At 45.9% G+C, this 14311-nt stretch overlaps 1 protein-coding gene across 18 annotated transcripts in view; it reads left to right on the top strand.

The window, feature by feature from the left end:
* The window catches only part of HSPG2 (heparan sulfate proteoglycan 2), a 903404-nt gene that overhangs the window by 209618 nt on the left and 679475 nt on the right, over window positions 1–14311 (top strand). For 15 of the 18 annotated variants that reach the window (XM_085608923.1, XM_085608922.1, XM_085608912.1 and 12 more), the window contains exon 4: window positions 10188–10262. The exons of the other annotated variants lie outside the window; for them this stretch is intronic. In XM_085608923.1, coding sequence (XP_085465049.1) covers window positions 10188–10262 — 75 coding nt within the window. The remainder of the gene's footprint in view (window positions 1–10187; window positions 10263–14311) is intronic. 18 annotated transcript variants of the gene reach the window in all.

Raw genomic sequence — 14311 nt, 5'->3', positions numbered from 1 at the left:
AGATGTGCAGGTCTAACACCATGCCGCACGAATTCTACATAGGTATACAGAAACCTTCTTGATGGTAGAATGACGGTTCCACCGATGGAAAGCAGGGCTGGGTCAGAGGCAAAAACTCAACAGAATTCGACATGGCGGTGCTTAATTTGAGCCTGTGGTTTCTGGTGGTTGGCACAACACAATTGTCAACCACAGCACTTATGACAGCTGCCTCATGGTGGTGCTGTTTGCATGATTTTGAGATGAGCAGAACACCAATTGTTTATTAATTCTGTATACATTAACAACAACTGATACCTGCCTCCCAAGCCGTTTTGATAACTTTGGGGGCCTAGAACAGTCTGAGCTGTCACACTTGTAGCAGTGTGCTGGTTAGTAGTTGTGTAGGTGCGGTTACTGGCAACGGCAATGGGTAGTGCAAGCTGCAGAGGCCTCCTTACAAGGGCCCTAGAACTTCTCTTTTTCCGACATGTGAATAACTTCCAAGCCCTACTCTTCACAAAATAGATCAGCATTTTGGGTAATTGCCGGATTCTGTCCCCCAGTCCACCTCGGCCTTGGATGCACGTCATTTACTGTGAGTCAGTTCGCTTGCTCTTTGCATTGGACACGCATTGCCCCGCATGTTTGCCGTAACTCTCCTTCCCGGGCTATATGGCTGTAAACCCCCTGAACGCCGGCTTCTTACCCCCACGCGGCTACCCCTGGAAAAACAAAGCATTCTGTGTGTTTCTAGCTTGTGCTGCTGTTCTTTTAAACTAAGCCTCTGTTCTTGAACATCGTAGTCCAGCGTGTTCCGGCCTGCTGGCAGGACGGCGCTTGGCAGTGAAGTTCTGTCATTTTACAAGGAAGACACAATTCCTGCACCATGTTTGGGCATTGACTGAATGACAACAGTGTGAGAGCGCGCCGTGAACTCGTGGGCTTTCTAGTACTGTGTGCTTTGCCAAGCCTGGAGCAGAAAATGGGCGTCCCTCCACGCCCAGGAGTAAGGTTTGCATTGGCACGGAGGCAAGTGACGGAATAGGAAGAATTCCTGAAGGGCAGGTGAGGCCAAGGCGCACCCGGTGAGAGCAGGTGAGGCGACAGCAAAGCTTGTGAGGCAAGTGGAAAGGGAATAAGGCTCCTGAGGGGCAATGGGGAAGAGGGGAGCTCTTGACGAAGGCTCCTGAGGGGCAATGGGGAAGAGGGGAGCTCTTGACGAAGGCTCCTGAGGGGCAATGGGGAAGAGGGGAGCTCTTGACGAAGGCTCCTGAGGGGCAATGGGGAAGAGGGGAGCTCTTGACGAAGGCTCCTGAGGGGCAATGGGGAAGAGGGGAGCTCTTGACGAAGGCATCTGAGGGGCAATGGGGAAGAGGGGAGCTCTTGACGAAGGCTTCTGAGGGGCAATGGGGAAGAGGGGAGCTCTTGACGAAGGCTCCTGAGGGGCAATGGGGAAGAGGGGAGCTCTTGACGAAGGCTCCTGAGGGGCAATGGGGAAGAGGGGAGCTCTTGACGAAGGCTCCTGAGGGGCAATGGGGAAGAGGGGAGCTCTTGACGAAGGCTTCTGAGGGGCAATGGGGAAGAGGGGAGCTCTTGACGAAGGCTTCTGAGGGGCAATGGGGGAAGAGGGGAGCTCTTGACGAAGGCGTCTGAGGGGATAAGAGGAGAAGAAAAGAGACTTTAGAGAGGGCGGATGTGAGGAAGGTGGTTTTGGGGAAGGGCGGCAGAGGAAGGCCACCGAGGAAGTTTAAAAGTAAGGAATACGTTCTACGAGAGTGTTTGAGAGGCTTCGGAGATTGAAGGTAAGGGACAGTTCGGGATCAGAGTGCAGGTGAGGAAGGGCATGAGATTGGAAGGGACAATGAAGAAAGCTTTTGAGTGTGCCGGGGACCCTGCCTGCTTAAGAGAACTGCAAAAACAGTTGATGGACAGAATGCAGAACAATGTGATACATTCACCCCAGTACAGAGATCTGGGCCTGAATCCATGTTTTTTTTTGTTCACCATGCCATTCCAGTTTGAACCCAGCCATATGCAAATCAGCCTTGACCCTGTGCCTCATGGGAACAGTCCAGCCCGAACTACCAAGCCAGATCCTCCCTGGACTGGAAACAAGCATCCTAGGACCGGTTCTGGGGTTTCACCCCTCTTCAGCCAGGATAGCTTTATTCCAGTGGCATGGAGAGCACGGGACCCACGTCTGGGCATACCCGTCCCACTCGGGGTGAGAAATGCAAATTAAACTCAGATCAGTTGACTGGGGGTGAGTGTTTGATTTGTTCAAACGCTCCGTCCATCATCCCCCTTTGGTATCGCTTTGTTCGCCCTAAGTTGGCAGGGTATGCCCAGACGTGGGTCCCTTGCTCACTTTGCCACTGGATTCAAGATAGCCTGGCTGATGAGGGTTATGAACCCGAAACCAGTCCCAGGATGCTTGTTTCTGGTCCAGGGAAGACATGGCTTGGCAGTTCGGGCTGGACTGTTCCCATGAGGCACAGCGTCAGACTGATTTGCATATGGCCATGTCTGAACTGGGGTGGTGGAGTGAGCTAAAGAATGATGATGGATTAAACCCAGATCAGTTGTCTGGGGGTGAGTGTTTAATTTGCTCAAACGCTCCGTCCATCATCCCCTTTGGTATTGCTTAAGAGAACGGCATCTCGGATGGCAGGTGAGGAAGAGGATGGTGACTCGCATGCCACCGGGCAGTTGAGCATGTGGTAATCTTCTGAGAGAGCAGGTGAGGAGAAGCTAAAGGCATGATGTAGAAAACAGGCCTTGAAGCAACACTCAGAATGGCCGATGAGAAATAGGAGCAATTTATGAGAGCGGTGATGAGAGAGAGGGTAGGAACAAAGTTTCCGAGAATGGAGTTGGGGAAGAGTTTTGCTTGGTGAGGTGGGGAATCCAGATCAGGACAAAGGAAAAAACGTCAGTGGGAGCTGAGACCAAAGAGAAAATACCTGGAATATCTTTCAAAAGAAAAAGTAAGGTCACGAGTCGTGTGTTCTCATGGACTGAATGGCTACATTTGATTTTCAAGATTAATAATTAGTTGTCACTGAAACGCACAGAATCAGTTCGTCACTGGGTTAAAAGGTGAAACGTGTAAAGTTTCTGGTTCACTTTGGATTACCTTCATGCACACGGTTTTTGGCAAGGACATTTTGGAAAATTGCCAGAGCATTCCGCATCCTCTAGGCTCCCAGTGTTTGAGATTGTGACCTTGTAATAGCAGGTGCAAAGGTAATTTGAGCACAAGTTTCATTAACTTCTGCAGCTACTTTAATGCGTCGTTCCATTCAGTGTTTTCTCTGGAAGTATTCCCTTGTTGCACTCCCATTTTGGATGCAGTATTGAGGCTGTGGAAGGCTCGTGACTCTTTTGAGAGGTCAGGGTCATCGGTTTTGCCTGTTTTACTTTGATTCAAGAAATTCCGTTTCCCCAGTGAGCACCTTACAATGCATTCACAATAACGTTAAGGGATATGCATGGTTAGATTGTTTACTGCTGCAAAACTATGGACTGGCATCTGAACTACTGGGGCCTCCAATAAGCTGCAGTTGCAGCAATCATAGTTCCTGTTAGAGAAGAAAAATGCCTGTGTGTTTGCACTCGCCTGTACTGAGGTGGCACCCATCATATGCCATTTAAAATTAAAATGGTCCCTTTGTGTATTACACTTGGTGCCATAGACCTGTAGATAACTTAACAGTGATAATGTTATGTCAAGGCCTAAGTCAGCTTAGTGGGATTTGTAAACCTACATTTATGTACACCCAGCATGCGTATTGTCCGGGATCGCTCTCCCTCTGGTGTCCCACTCTACTTTCTCTGGATCTGCACCTGCTTGGATTCGCGGGTCCAGCTCCCACGGCAGAGCCAGATAAAGCGGCACCTTGTGGCGTTCCTCTTCTTCTGAGGGTTTGGTTTCTGTCTCTTCTGCTGCGCAGGCGCTTTGGTTACTCTGGCAGGCCAGACCCTAACTTGGAGCCAGGTAGGACATTTGTAAACCTGCCTTGCTACCTTCCGTTGAGTGTCTCCCTCACTGTTCTGACCTACTGATGCTCGGAGAGCTTTGGCTTGCCATTTCCTTCCTGAGAGTTTGACCGGTGGGTGTTTGCTGCGATAGTCTAGCATTAGATTGGCTGAATAAAAGCCGTAAACTTTCTACATTTCTAGAAAACTTACTATCTCTAAAGCCTGGTCACACCTGAATGGTGGAATCCATTATGACTAATCACTTCCCAGTCTAAGGTGACCTCATTGCTTGGAGTTGCTAAATTCAGTCCAATCTCAGATGGAGGACTATGGTGTCTGTGCTGCCATTTCCAGTGGATGGATCACAACGCATTTGAAGTTATTCTCTGGCATTCATCGCTCCTTCAGCCATCTGTTTTTATCCCTGATGTTTTTTGTCTCTGCTCCAGCATGTTGGTACCCGAGGAGACAAACTCCTTTGGATCTAGTGTGCCGGTTTCTGCTATACTGTCTTAGGGCTGCCTTCCTTATCCTTACTCCTAAATTCGCTGCCTGCTAGATCGCTGTAAGTTTACTTCTAATGGCCTAGAATTTCTTTTACTACCTTCGGGCTATTGCCGTACTTGGGCCTCATTCTGGAGACACTCTAACAGGTTAGTTTTGGGCAGGGTGGACCCGTGGCTACTGGAATAGGTCGTCCTTTCAGGCAATTAAAGTAAATGGAAAAGGAGCGACTTCCATGTCACCTCTCAACAACCTCGCTTATGACTTCTCCGGAGGGCCCGGTCTGAGGGCTGGCCCATGCTTGTTGTGTGGCACTCTGTAAATTGTGTCCTGACTGTCTGGATAATGAATGCCCCTTCCTGCTTTGCTACAATAATCCCCCCTCCGCCCTCTGGGCTAGAATGGCTCCAGCTCAGCGCTAGTGGTAGGTGTTTTGGAGGCTCAAGCACAATGAATGTTTGTTGTTTGAGTGCCCAGTTTCCCTCCTAATCTGCCACCCTCTCATGGGCATTTCTGGTGGCGCTGAGCGCTACCTACCGTGACTCTAGAGGTGGACCAGGCTTGCCCCACCTCCTGATTATTCTTTGCTTTTTCTACCTCCCTGAACAAACGCAGTGCGGAAGGCGCAGATACCAGTGACTTGTACCCGACAACTCCCAGGGCTCGCTGCAGAGCCACAGGGGATCAGACACTTACTTTACCATTCCTGCAGTGGCTGCTGGCTTGTGCAAGGCACGTGTGCCCAGAAGCGACCCCCTCCGAGTCAAAATGGACACTATTTGTAAATTATTTTAAAATAAGTTTTCATTTTAAGTTGAACATCCAGTTAGGTCATTTTGTCTGGCACAGTAAAATCCCTCAAAGGTCTCTGAGCTCCAGCCTTACTTTCTACTTTAATAATACGTAGTTGTAATCCGCTTCTCTACCAGGTAGGGGCAAATTGTCTCCGAAAATCACCACCATGGAATGTGGCCTTGTGCCTGATAGCCAGCAGAAAGTTGTTGTGGGTGTACGTGTTGGAGGGTCGCTGCTGCACAGACAAGGCAAGTGAATTCCCTCTATGGTAGAATCCACACTGATTGCATCTTTTTGTGTTCATTCATAAATGTGCAAGATTCGCCTTTTTTAAAAGTAACTTGAGCACAGGGGTACACCCTTGAAAAACCTAATATCTACCAGGATAACCGTTTTAGTTTCTTGGCACACCCTCCGCACAACTTTTTAGGCCTGGCCTGACACCACCGTTGCGGTTGTCTGCTGTACCTGTTGTTTACAGTATGCTAAAGGAGTTTTGATCAGCACCCTTCTACCATTGGCTTTCTTGGGTAAGCCCCCTACAGCCATTGCTTTGAGGTGGTGTCAATCACCTCCTGGGTCAGCCTAGGGGAGAATACAGCTCTCTACATATGCTATTAGATGTTAGGTGCATTGTTCTACCTCTTAAGAAGGGGTTCCATTGCAGTACATAGAGGGCTATTCTACATCTAAAAGGTCCTCCATTATCACACTTTGCCAATTTTAATTCTGTTTATCATACATGCATTGTATACAAAAAAGCAATCCTTTACAAAAACAAGATTACAATTTTTGTTTTTCAATGTAAGACACTTTGTTTTACTTTACTAGAACAATGAGTTGCCAGAGATGGCATGGGGTCGTTCAAGTAATTGAGTCCATTAGAGGCGTCACCTTTAACAACTACATTCAGTCACTGATAAGTGCCCAGCTGCTCTGCTGAACTGGTACTGTCACCAGGCACCTGCTGAAATAAAAATTCAGCACATCTGGACTGATTGGTTGAGCCATAAGGTCAATCGTGTAACTGGCAATGCTTGTTTCTTCTGGTATGTTGCCCGCCCTCCCTCCTGTGGTTTCGCTCTTTTTGTTTTGGGAAACGGAGGTAAACCTGGGCTGGGGAAATGGAGGCAAGCAGTCCAAATATGGAAGTGATGGTGGTGACGTTTTCTTTAGCAATGAACTAGCCTCATACCTTTTTTGGAGCTGAGCTAAAGCATATTTCATCTTGTCCCTCCCCAGCCCCATTTCTGCTCTGGCAGTTTTAATTTCAACCTTGTTTGGCCCGGCCACTCATTCTAGATTTGGAGTAGGAGTTACAAGTTACCCTTTCCCTGTAGATTGACCTCACAACCAATCTTCGGAAAGGAACAGATTCATAGTATAACTGAAGTTTGGGAATGCCTCATCCGTGGATACTTTTGGTACAAAGAAAATGTGGTATTGGGATGGATTTATATTTTAAAGTTCAGGAAAACTCTGAGGGCTTTTCTAAACTCTCCAACTTAGAAACTTTAAACTCTTGACACAAGATTTTGCTCTGCTCAGTGCCTTCCGCTTGGTTCTGTAACTCCACGGGTTCTTTGTCCTTAGAGCCGTGCCTTCTCCTAGCTCAGCATCTTGAGCCCAGACAGTGGTCGGTCATAGCTGCAAGATCTCTGATGTCCACTGTGGGTCCATTAAGGACTCCTCCACATTGTGTGATCTGTGGTGGAAGGGGTTAATTTGTAACCTGCCGTATCCCGATTACTGCAGTGGTGGTAACCAGAGTGCTTTGTCTTCTGGTCTTAGTGCTGCTTTACTAATCCCAGCTCACATTGTTGAGGAAAGTACATGGACGAGCCGGGATAGTATGCCTTCGAGTCCATCTGAGCCCACGGACGTCTTAGAAAGCTGGATGAGCACCTGGCCAGGAGCCATGGGGTCTGGGCTTAATAAACAGCTGGTGCGCCGCCAGAGGCGGTGGAATGATTTCATTCCTAAACTGGTGGGAAGCCAAGCGGCGCTTGCTGCATCTGTTCGATTCAGTTTCTTGGCCGATGGCATCTCAGAGACCCAGTGGTTATTCATGCGGTCAGGTACACGGCTTCCCTTCCAGCAGCAGCAGGCTGGCCTTTTCTTGCCCTTCTACCTACCCCACAGACCTGCCTATACAGGCATTTCAGGGCAGGTCGCCGCACCTTGGGTGACTGAGCAGTGTTCGTCAGAACCGTACAAGTGCCGACTGTTCACAAAACCTTTCAGAAGTATCTTTTCTTCATTAAATTATCCAAATTCTTTATAACTCCGTCCATCTCTGAAGTTAGACAGGACCTCATGTCTCCATTAAGACCAGGGCACCTTCAAGAATATTGTGCTAAAGAATGTTTATAGTGCTTAGCTGAGGCTATGAAGCGCTCTGACATCTGGTTCCTTTCGTAGTGCATGGTTGGTTGGGTTCTGGGGTTGTTGTTTGGCCTGAGTATTCGAGGTGTCTTCCAAGCTGGTCACCTTTGTTTTTGGTTTTTACTCTCTCGCTGCTGCATATAATAATCTCAGTAATTATTGTACTCTTTCATTAAGTTTATAAACCTCAAAGTAACCAACAGTCACGGTGCAACGCACTGGGAGCTGTGCTTCAGTATGAGATGTTGCTGAAAAGTTTGTAGATGTAATGGTCATGCAACTAGTAGCAACCACCATCCTTAATTGTAGTTTGCAGCATGCGACTATTTGAAAAGAAAAAGGCCAGGCTTCAGGGCTCCCCAAAATTCAGTGCCCATGTTCTGGCCCTAGAAGCATGGAGTACACATGACAATGTGTGTAGCTTGCCTTAGATTGAATCGCCTCTAGTCACTTCTACCAGGGCTGCTACAAACAGAAAGTTGTGTGCTGAAATACGGTACATTTTCATTATTTGATGGTATTCTGATTAGAATTCCGAATGAAGATCTATTAAGGCAATAAAGGGGTAAAGGCCAAAAGTGTGGTTCTAGAGTAACCGAGAACAAGCATAATAGTTGCAAACATAATTTTTTAAATATGGGACAGGTACTTGTAAAATATCAACAACTGCGGTTTTAAGTTTCTGTAAGTAATTAACTTTTAAGGGCAAATTGATTTTACTTAATTTTAAGTGTAAAATGTCCTTCAATGTGGTTGGTTTTAAAATATGCTAAACCACATCCATAGCTTTTCTTTTACTCATTGTTAGAATCCTTTTAGGTGTTAACCTGGTGCCACCAGCCATCAGTGTGTTCATTTTCAAAACTATCATTTGAACACAATCCTTTACTTTATACAAAAAAAAGGAAAAAATACTTAATTCAGACTTTTTGATCGCTGTTCGCCAGTTCGAATTTAAGGTAATTCTGGACAGCTGCTTTACTCCACAAACACAAATGGCCACAAGAGGGTGCCTGATTGCACTAGATTGGCTATGCGGCAAAGGAAGGAGGAGCACACAAACGACAAAATATCATTGTGCTAATTAATGGTTTTGAAAATACTTGCACCAGAGCCGTCGGCAGATTTGACAGCACAGATATCGTTGGTGAACTTTGAATTTCCCTCCAGATCACTATCTGAAATCTTACACCAGTGAGTGAAACATTAACACAGTGCACTCCTAGAGATCACCTTTCTAACACCTCAAAATGTTTGCCTTCTGCGTGACGGGTTGTGATGAGTAGCATGGTAAATAGTGTGTGGGGTTATCGGACCTGCAAATGCTTGTTACCAGATGTCACTGCACACCCTGTCGGATAAAAATAATGACATTAAGTGGGCCTGGGAATATGAAGGTCAAATGTTTTATTTTCACCGGTCAGTGGGTTTTACGTACACAAGACCTTGCATCGCGGAATAAAAAAAGTAATTTAAACGTAGATGCCAAAATTTACCACACGAGTGAAGGGTGCGCCGCCGCTCCCCACGTGTTGCGCCTGCCTATTTTACATTTATAAAGTCTATATTGTAAAAGTTAACATTAGAACTGTGTCGATTGGAATGCCATACCTGTATTCTGCATCCTTCGTAAACCTCGGCTCTCCCCTTTATAAAGTTTTTTTTTTTTAACACTGTGATTTGCTCTTTTTATACTAATTGATTTGGGCTGATCATAAACCTCTGTTTAATATTTGGTGTTTTATTGCTTGTATAATAACACATTTTATCCTGACCCTGCTGCGCCCTCTAGTGTTCTTCTGTGTGGGTGTGCAGGTGTTGAGGGTCAGTATTGCTTTAGGAGCTAAATGTTAATTGAAATGTTTATTGATCAAAGATTCTCTTTTGGCGATAAAAACAGATCGACACACTCGTGACCTATGCTTTACCATTCGTAGCAGCATCAAGTGGCCAACTCTATACTCCAAAAATTCAATCCATAAAACTGAAAATGACATTAGGCATCAATTTGCACGTGCACAGAATATGAGGCAGAATGGCTGAATTTTGATCAAACGTCTGAGATGTCCTTTACAAATCAAACTTTGTTGTACCCCTAGTGAGCGGCAGGGACTGGTTGTTTGCAGCCAGGACTTTCCATTTCAAGCGATCCTCCTTAAGATGGCGGCCTCCAGTTCCCTATAGAAACTAGTTCTTTCACTCATTTGTATTTTTAGTCCTTTGCTTTAACAATCTATTTTTTTCCTCTTCTTTCTTCGGTTCCCTTTCCTGTCCTTTGTGTCTGTCCCCTCTCCTTTCACCCTGTCATGCTGCCCTTGCCTGCTCGTCTAAATTTCCTTTCCGCCCTGCCCCCTCCTCCCTTCCCTGTTCCGTGCCAACCTCCATGCCTTCCGTCTCCCCCCCACCTCCATGCCTTCCGTCTCCCCCCCCCCCCACCTCCATGCCTTCCGTCCTCCCCCCCCCCCCCAACCTCCATGCCTTCCTTCCTCCCCGCCCCCACCCCCACGCCTTCCTTCCTCCACCCACCTCGCCTCCCGCAGATCTTCTGGTGCCCTGGTTGCAGCCTCACCTGGCGAGTATGAGTAACTCTGATCCCGAGGATGACAAGCAGTTCAGTAAGTTCACGAGTGCAGTGTGCAGTGCGCATGCTCCCCTGCGTGTGCCCCGACTCTGACAGTCTCTACCTGGTTCGCTCACACCCCACTGTGTGCTCCACATGAGTTTAAACGCACCTTAGAATTCAGTCTTAATCTTCATCATGTTAGAGGCATGGAGTATCAATGTCCTATGACGTAATCCACCTCACTTCACTGCACGAAATGTGGAGCACGTTATGCCCGTCTAACTACTATCACTGCATGACATGTGGAGCATTGCAGAACTATTTTTTTGCTTCACTTTGTATCTCAAATACCAAAGACGTCACTGGCAGTGCAACATTAATCCAGCCCCGCATTACGTTTGTTGTAGGCAGTGGTGCATTTTAATAGGGTGACAAACCGGTGAGCTCATGGTGTAGGATACTGGCATTGGAAGCCACAGAGACCCCTGCTTATCAAGGGGGATATTGGAATGAACTGAGCTTATTTCAGTAAACCCATCGCCCCAGGAATGGAGGATTGTTATACATTTCCTGGGGTACTACAGAGTCTTTTGTGACTTCCTGAAAAGTCAGGAATTTACTGCAAAGATGTAATCTCTGGTATCGAATCTGGAGTTTAAGCTGTGCTCTTATGCAAGTCGGGCCCTGCATGACTAAATTGAACAGCTATTTACTCTTTTTTCTGCCCCATATATGGCTGCGTGAATTAGTGAACAGTTTCATATCACCACTGATAAAATAAAGGGAACGATTTGAAAATGTTTAATTATTAGATACTGCAGGGCATAGTCCCATCAACGATTTGCCATATATACTGCAGCCTACGGCTGTTCTATTGGCTCCCAATGGACCCTGCAGAGTGTGAAGCCCACAGTATGAAGCTGGGATGGTGGTTCACTTAGTTTCAAACTAGAATCGACGTAATGTGCTGTTTCTGCAAAGAGCCGCATTGGCTAGTGGGAAGCGTTGCTTGGGCTACAATTGAACTACATGGGCCTGTCTTGATGTATTGTATGAGTTTTATTCACCCGTACTCAAGTGGCTGTAAAGTATCTTAAATGCTTAACACTATGATTGGGCAAAATAGTGCTTACTAACTTCATGGGGAATATGGTAGAGCAAGATGGGGGGAAAAAATAAGAAATACACCGCTGATGGGAACAACGCACCACAGCATTGTGGCATCTGATTGCAAAAAAACAAGAATTCCACCTACCTAGTACCGTCTGATATGTTTTAATTTGTACGTATCACAAGTGTACTTTCCCTCCTTTATACCTAAACATAATATCTTATAGAGAACCAAAAACACTAGCTGATGACATTAAAATAATAAAGAAGAGAAAGAACCTGATCAAAGGCATTTGCAAACTCAAAACGAGCCCAGGCTCGACCACTGAATCATCCTTACAATCTGGTTCCAGCTCTTAAACTTGATCTACAGTTAATATTTACCGAACTTTTATGTAGTAGTAAATGATGGGAGCCTCTTTGTGCCTACAATAAATATTCCTTTTGGCAAAACTCAATGGTATTCATTTTTATAGCCCTCAGAAGAGCGAAAGGTGGCGTCGACCTGCTGGAACCAGCACGCAAGAAAGATCTCTGGAGCAAGCTCATCATTTCACCGGCTTTCCTCCTAGCTAGCTCATTGTGGGTTGCTCAGTCCTCAGGAGGGATGGAGGAGGGATGGACTAGACCTGGAACGTCTCCAGTAAACTGTGCTTCTTTGGAAGTGGCCTTCTCTCCTTGTCTTTTTACATAGGTAAAAACTTTCTGGTGGGGACAAGAGGGTCAAGTTCTCCTCTCAAATCGGTCGTGTTAGAGCGGCTAGCACACACAAGAATGGAGATCCCGCTGCCCTTGTGAACCAACCCCCTCCTGTTCAAGCTAGGAACTGGTATTTCGTGGCACAGTAACCTATACGAGGGTAATCTAAGGATCACACTTGGGGTGCAACTCCTTTGACCCTGCCTTGTGGCTTATATACTTGTCTTTTAGCTGTTTTTTTTTTTGTTTTTTACGTTTTGTTTTACATTGCTTTTTTATGTACACTTTTTGTAATTGCATCAAACTATGATTAATGTCCTATCTTGTGGTACCTCTGATGTTCAGTCATGCAGCGCCATTCCTGTTGTCACTTCTGATAACTTGATGTTGGTCAAATAACGCCAGTGGTTTTTGCTTGCATTTTATATAAGTGAAGTGTTCGCCAGAACAGGCCCTGCCAGGTTACTGTGTAGTCTTAAAGGCTGCAAGAAAGAATGCTTACCACCGAACATGTATAGACTCCTATGATTTTAAGCCACCTGCTGGTAAAGCTTTCTTTCTAGGTATAGACATTGATTCATTGTGCTAGTAATAAGATTCCGGATTTACATTACATTTTTCAACGTTATAAATTGAATGTATGCTTATGGTTTTTGCAAGTTCATGGTGTTTTGTAAGCTTATGCTTGTTCCCCCCTCTCAAGCTACTAGTTTTTGAAATGTGAGTGTCCGGAGAATGGTGGGGCTCACTTTCCTCAAGTCAGTTTTCTCAGGGGGTCATTTTTTCTTCCTTCATAAAAATAGATGAATAAACTGGAAGATTATTTTTGCATTGCTGTGGGTTTGATGCCGATTGTTCTTGACGCATGTTAGGTTTCCTTTTTTAATATTTAAGTTACAGGATGGACAAATGGCACTAAAGCATGTTCTCGCCATGCCTTTCGCTCCCCGAGGAAAACCCAGAAGAGTAGGTCTTTGCAGCTCTGGTTCCAGATCTCTTCTAGTTGTGAGAAATAATTTGCTAACCAATAATGACGGGTCCCTAATAAAGAGAACAGTTTAAGTGACTAAGAATCCCTGATCTATTCCCTTTGTGCTTTGCCTGAAACACAGCATAAGGTTGTTGTAGGTAATGCACACTGTGGTGCTAGTACTTCTGTTGAGTTTATCATTTGGTGGCAGAGTCCTTTTGACTGTGAAGTTCAGACAGTTGTAAACAACGAGCCAGTGGACAAGTCAAGGAATGGCAATTTTCATCTGGTAGGCCTGTAACCAGCCATCTCCAAGGCAATTCGAATCCACTAAGGAAATGCCTTCGAGCAAACGTCTCATGAATGAGATGCCTTTGCATACTGCTTCGCCCACCGCTTTTTCTCCATCTTCAAATTTCTTAGCCATGAAACGTCTACTTGCAGCCACAATGGAGTGAAATCTTTCCCTGGCTGCAAACTCACTGCTGGTACCAGTGATGCATGCGTAGATGTGCTTGCAGTCGGCGAGTAGACACTAAGGTGGGATTGACATTTTTACTCCACCTGTTGTCTTTTGTGTACGTTGATAAGCTGTGGAAATATGGATTTTTATGATCAGTTATGTCCCCTATCTTGGACCCCAACGGTTTCATGTATAAATCACAAGTACATGTATGTTCCCTCCAGTTCCAGTTATGGAGACGCAAACACATGTGCGTCCACCGTCAACATGTCCTCTTTCAGATCCGCCATGAATGGGCCGGATATTCTATTCCTAAGTATGAAAGGCCACCGGCTTTATATGGTTCATTTATCCCATTTTACAGTCCAGGCGAGTAGGCCCTGATTCTGCCATTAAGCCTTTTCCTGCCTTCTGCCTCTGAAAGCTCCAGTCTGAGCTCGCATCTGTATCCATGAACTTTGTCCTACTCCCTGTGCGGCTAACGGTGCCTGACTCGACCTGTCTCCTTGCCAAAAACTGTATTTCACCTTCAAGATTATCTGCTCTGCTCCGCTCCCCATCCAATGCATTCCTGTCTAGTAGTTTAAGTAAACATTCTTCCAGCTACCGAGCAAAAGGCCCGGCTTCTCTGTCTTTATGCAAGTAATTCATAGCCCTGTTACTATGGAAGATTTCTGCCCTTGCATCTCATGTAGACACTTAGACGCTTGTACACGCATTCACAGTCAGTATAGAATAGATATTATTCGAGAGACCTTTCCTTTTGGATAACATAGTTCTTTAAACATAGGATGTTAGATATGATTTGGGATTAGGTTGACTTGACCCCCCAGACTTCTGTCTCCACATGTAGAGCTAA

This window comes from Triturus cristatus, chromosome 1_2 (genome assembly GCF_964204655.1).
Source record: "Triturus cristatus chromosome 1_2, aTriCri1.1, whole genome shotgun sequence".
Lineage (NCBI taxonomy): Eukaryota > Metazoa > Chordata > Amphibia > Caudata > Salamandridae > Triturus > Triturus cristatus.
The sequence above is the reverse complement of the archived record's forward strand: the minus strand, read 5'-3'. Positions and strand labels throughout refer to the sequence as shown.